The 5,933-nt window shown below is 45.4% G+C and overlaps 1 protein-coding gene across 1 annotated transcript in view; it reads right to left on the bottom strand.

Annotated features, from left to right (window-relative positions):
• Positions 1 to 4,609, bottom strand: part of LOC115359343 (protein DENND6A-like) — a 25,724-nt gene extending 21,115 nt beyond the window's left edge. Inside the window, exons 1-2 of the mRNA XM_030051763.1 lie at positions 4,503 to 4,609; positions 3,270 to 3,312 (exon numbers count right to left, since the gene is read on the bottom strand). Of these exons, the coding sequence (XP_029907623.1) occupies positions 3,270 to 3,312; positions 4,503 to 4,526 (67 nt within the window). The 5' untranslated portion in view covers positions 4,527 to 4,609. The remainder of the gene's footprint in view (positions 1 to 3,269; positions 3,313 to 4,502) is intronic.
• Positions 4,610 to 5,933: the final 1,324 nt, after the last annotated feature.

Genomic DNA, 5,933 nt, shown 5'->3' on the forward strand with positions numbered 1-5,933 from the left:
TCACGTTCAACAACTGCAAGTTGACCCCAAGATGACCAGGGGGCGGCACAGGAATTTTCATGCTTATTCGGTCTCGTTACTACCGTTAACGTTGGAACCAGTGCCCTGTTGGCACCACATTTCAGTACCCAACCCTAGCGGTGTGTCGGGTCAATGTGAGTGCAGGCCAGCGGGGGGACTGGAAGGGGGGGGGGGGGGGGGGGCGTTCGTGCTTCAGAACGATATAGTCCAGTAATTTTAGGCCAATACTGGGGTCAACCTAGGACAAATTGAAAGAGAAGCAAACTCAGCTGATTTTGTGTCCTCAGTTTGTCCTGAGTGAGGGGAAAAAAGTTCCAAGGAATCCCATTGGTGGAAAGTTTTGAAAATCACCTTTTTATGACCACATATTACCAAAAAAACACTGTTTTTAACACACAGGGGAAAGGGGTTCAACATTTTACTTTCAGATATCACTATAAAAATTCACAAGTTGATTACACACACAAAGACAAGAAAAAAAGTCAATTACAAGTTCTTTGAATTATTCTGTTTACACATGCATATCACACATTATCTGATTTGATATGCGCTAATAAGGAATATAAGGAATAAATGCCAGAAGAGACATTTAAACAGTGAATTAAAAGGTTAACTATATATAGTAACCTTTTAATTCACTGTTATATAGTAACCTTTTAATTCAAGGTTACTATATATATAGTAATTCTGAACCTATAGTAACCTGTGTGTTAAAAGGCTGTTTGTTGGCATTATATGGTCACATAGAGGTGATTTTCAAAACTTTCCACCAATGAGATTTCTTGGGACTTTTTTCCCCTCACTCAGGACAAACTGAGGATATAAAATCAGCTGAGTTTGGTTCTCTTGCAATTTGTCCTAGGTTTTTTCACAAAATGACTGGACTAATACGGAAAACCTGGGCCTAACGTGAGTGCCCTAACCCTAAAACACAACTGTTGATCGGGAGCTGTATGCACCTCATCCTGGAACGTGGAAGCAAACAGTCAAACTTCCGTTTTTTTGTGCCGCACTTCTGTTTACTTGACAGTGTGGGAGCACCTCTAAAAATCAATCAGTGGTGTGTTAGCAGCTGCAGAGAAGAGAGAGATCATCATCACCCTCCTCCAACTTGAACCTGAACTCACTCTCACTCACTCACACACACACACACACACACACCTATTTATAGCGCCCCCGTTAGTGTTTGTCTTAATCCTGTTGTGTGTATTGCTCACCCTGAGGACAGCAGGCCTGTCAGCACAGCAGCCTGCTTAGTCACAACAAGCACACACACACACACACACACACACACACACACACACACACACACACACACACACACACACACACACAAACACACACACACACACACATATTCACACTTACATAAATATAAAAGGTGCAAATACACAAACAGAGTATCCAAAACTCAATGTAGTCTCCCCAGCAATGTGTGTGTGTGTGTTAGTGTAATCTAATCTCTATGCTACAATGTCTTTTTACCTCTTGCATTAGACTGATTACAACCGCCTCCATTTAATCTGCAGATCAGATGTCCTCACACAGCTGCAGCGGCACGCTGGCGGCCGAAAAGCTTCCCAGAGCGAGCGGCCGTGCGGTTTTCTCCTCCACTCCCTCACTTTTCACACGACGCGTCGCCACAAAACCAAACTGTGTGTGGACGTTCGGCTTGGCCCCGCATTCAATATGATCAAGTATCACAATAGTTGCTGTCATTTGCAGCATTTTTCACAAAATCAAATATTTAACAGCTGTTAGGGCATCTTCAGATTTTTTTTTTTTTTAAGAAAATGCACACAGAACTGTTATGATGTGACGCTACAAAAAGCGCTTTAATATACAGATATGGAGGATTTTGTTTCAAAGAAGAACGCGAGCTCACCAGTTTGGAAGTATTTTGGCTTTAAAGTTGGAGAAAACGGCGAGCCAAAGGATTTTAAAGAAGCCATACGCCGTAACCGCCACGAGCAGGTGATGACTGAGCGCCGCAACGCCACAAGTTTGCAGTCTCACCTCAGAGTCCATCACCCGGCACAGTTTGCTCCACCTGACTCGGTATCAGCTGGGGAGGGAGAGGCCACCCGCTGACAGTTAACGGTGCATTTGCCAAATCAGCAAAATATAACAGAAACGTGCAAGGTGGAATAAATGCACCACTGCTGCAACCCGCGACCTCACCAAAGGTATGATGCGGCTTCACACGGTGGAAAAAGTTCATCCAGGGAAACGGCTGAAGCGTTGGATCACCTGTACGAGCTGCCCAGTCGAAAATATTTCAGATCCACACCATCCGCTGTGCAAATAAGACAGCTTCAGAGCTGTTCAAAGGTTTATTTTTTCACTTTGATGGAGCCAGGCTAACAACGTCCATAGACTTCAAGTCTTTATGCTAAGCTAACACAAAATGCTACCCATAGGAACTGAAGCACTGGACATACAGAGGTGGACATGGTGTCCAACATCTGGTCTCAGTCTGGGGAAGTCAGCAAAAAGGAGATTTTGCCCAAAATGTTGAAGCATTCCTTTTACATGTTTGTAGTCCTCCCAAAACCTGAGTCTGAGAACTACCTCCTTCCAGATGAGAATTTCGGACTTCCAGCTTTGACTGAAACACAGCATGAAGGCAGATAAACACTGTGGGGTTTTGTTCTGTCCCAGATGAAAGGCGACCAGCGTGGAAGAAACTCCTACGTCGCTCTGTTAGAGAGGTTCAAAGACGGCCACTGTCATGTCGTTAGAGTCATACATTCGGGAGAACCATCTACCGACCAATAGGAATGCAGCATGAAATGACGACAGTGATCAACACGACACTGGAGCTAAACCCGATGACGGAGGTAAAACAAGCAAAATGAAATGTTTGGGATACCAACAAAGAAGAAAACAACCGGGTCCACCTGGTCCGGCTCCTCTTCCTCTTCATCTGGACTTTGATATCACTCAATATTAATTATGAATATAAATAAATTAATATCACTATTGCAAGGCTCCATTCTTGCTGAGCGTCACTGTTTACCACCACAGCGGTGCAGAGTGATCACGTACGCTGATGATGTTTTCCTTTATATTGACGTGAATCGCAGCCAATAAGATTCAGTCGGTATGATCATCTTACACACACACACATCAAACTTGATGTTTGGTTTATTAGATCCATGTCGCACTGTGTGACTTCAAATAAAAGATTGCTGAAAACCTCACAGTCTGTAGGCGTGGTTAGATAAGAGGCTGAAACAGGAACTCACCTGAGTTGGAGTCAGGGAAGGACAGGTAGCAGATGCTTGTTTTCTGAAAGGAAATGACAGAAACATTTAGTGACAACTTGTCAAATTTCCAAACTTTGACCTTTAATTAGAGCGCCCCCATCAGGAGCATGGGGATTGTGTTTCTTCAGCAGCACTTACACACAACTTCCAGTCATGACAACAGCTGGTGACACTTCACAATAAGAGTACAACAATTAATGTTAGTTAATGTTAGTTAATGCTGTAATGGTTAATTAACTGATAGTTACTGATTATTATGGCGTTTACTAATATTAATAATATCTACAATAACCCTTAAATAACATATGAATTAATACCTTAGCATGAACAGCATTAGTACATGATTCGTAGACACACACACACACACACACACACACACACACACACACACCCACATAACAGGTGTGTCGCGCCCCATAGCTCAAATATTTGTGAATCCCCGGCCCAGAACTGATTGAATATGATGTCGCAACGTCTCGATGGCCGACACGGGCACTTTCCAACTTTCTCTAGTTAAACAGAAACTCACTTGGAATTTGAGGAATGCTCGTCTTTGCCTCTAAAACGATGAGGTTTTCCCCTGAGAACAGACTGTCTGATTAAAGTCAGTGCTGTCTTAATCTTGACAGAATGTAAAGGCTGAGAGAGTGGAGTGGAAACAGCGAGCTGCTCCTCACAGCCACGAGCAAACCCCAGTGAACTCCAGCTACTCTGCAAGCGGTTAAAAAAAAAACACCAGATGGAAGGATTTCCCTGATTCTTAAAGGACCGCATCTGCTGTATCTACTGTACTCCCCGGGGACTGACACAAAACACTGAAAGCAAAATTAGCAGCAGTATTTTGCAAATTCAAAAAGCACACATGCACAGCTAACAGCCAGCAGGTCACCACCTCTTTGTTCAGATATTACAACCTCAACAAACTGAAACCTTTTCAAAGTAATTCACTCAGGTGTCTTGTGTGTGCTTTACCTGCATGTGCATTGTTTTGTCTGCTGATTGGACCTGGTGTGTGTTATCATATCTCCTGAGTTACGTATGTAGTTTCTAATCTCTGAGGGGAAAAAAACATCCTTTTTAACTGTTTTAGGCTGCCTTTGAAGTTGAGCAGCAGCTCCCTCCCAGTCTGACTGCTGATCGGTGTGTTCGGTCCCCAGAAAGTAAACCAACACAGACGTGAGAGACAAGCAGCAAAACAGTGAGTGGGTTTACCTTCTTTCCATAAGATGCTCCCATCCTTCAAGCTTGTCAGGTTTGTGTTTGTCTGGTCAGATGAAGCAGGTGCCAAGACTTTTCCTTTTCCTTTTCCTTTTCCTTTTCCTTTTGCTTCTCTCCTTTAGGCTCTAGCTCTTGGTTTTCTCCCAGCAGTCTGCTCCGGGGTTAGGCTCGGCCCGGAGCCTCCCCTGCCTGCTCTCTCCCCTCTCCCATTGTACCCCCTCCTCCTCCTCCTCCTCCTCCTCCTCCTCCTCGTCCCCCTCCCCCGCCTGGCACCCTGACAGCCTCCGGGGTCAGCAGCCTCCAAACAGAGCGGCGGTGCAGCTCAGCTCGCCGAAAACATCACCGCAGCCTCACCAGGAGAAGGCCACCGTGCTGCATGCTCGGCTTAATGGAGCGTGGAGAGTGTGGGAGAGCTGGCCGAGTGTGTGTGTGTGTGTGTGTGTGTGTGTGTGTGTGTGCGGGCCGACCTACATGAGGACAGGCAGAGGAGCGGACCCTTCAGGGCCACCTGTTACTGCCTGACTCCCTGCTCTGAGCTGTGAGGAGTTAAGGTGGAAAGGCTGGATTATGCTGATTGGTGGTGACAAGGCAAAGAGACAGAGAGGGAGAGAGGGAGAGAGGGAGGGAGAGAGAGAGAGAGAGAGAGAGAGAGCGCAACAGTGAGAGCAGCTGACTCGCCCGCCTGGTGTCAGTCCATAGGATTAAAGGTATATGCTGTGCTCGCTCTCTGGAGTCGTGCTGTTTCTGTGTGGATCCAAACGTCCAGTAGGAGCTCTGCACGCCACTCCACTTTAAATACACAAACAAAAACAGAAATTTAGACTCAAAGCATGTGCACATTATTTTCAAGAAGACCCAGCAAACAGGCCTGCAATGGCCCTTTACAGGCCCACTTAGGGCAGCCTTAAGGGCCCCCAGTGGGCAGCCCACGCAGGCCCCCTGTGAATTTGCTCATTGGCAAAATGTTGGCCCCTCAGTGCTGGTCCCACATGGGCAGCCCTCATTAACCCCTAAGGAAGCCTGCACTGGCCCTGTATGGGCCCACTTAGGGCTGGCTACAGGGCGCACAGCAGGCAGCCTTTACCTAGCCTTCAGAAGGCCTCACTGCCCTCACTAGGCCCACACTGATTTTGCAGTTAAATTAATCTACAACAATAAATCAGTTCCACACATAAATGTATTTCAGCTACTAGTGTAGTTTCCTTTGGGAGTTCCATACATCTAAAATGGATGCGGTCATTGATGTATGCATTGTCAAAAATGTTCAATAGTCAAAAGGATTCAAATCAATTCATTTATTAAATACAAACACATTACACTGAATGAAAAATGTTCTCCTCTATACATTACAGCCTTATTCATTTAAGACATATGTAGAGACTTACATACTGTTGGTGACCCCCTAACTCTTCCTACTAAACATGG

The sequence above is a fragment of the Myripristis murdjan genome, chromosome 5, assembly GCF_902150065.1.
Source record: "Myripristis murdjan chromosome 5, fMyrMur1.1, whole genome shotgun sequence".
Taxonomy (NCBI): domain Eukaryota; kingdom Metazoa; phylum Chordata; class Actinopteri; order Holocentriformes; family Holocentridae; genus Myripristis; species Myripristis murdjan.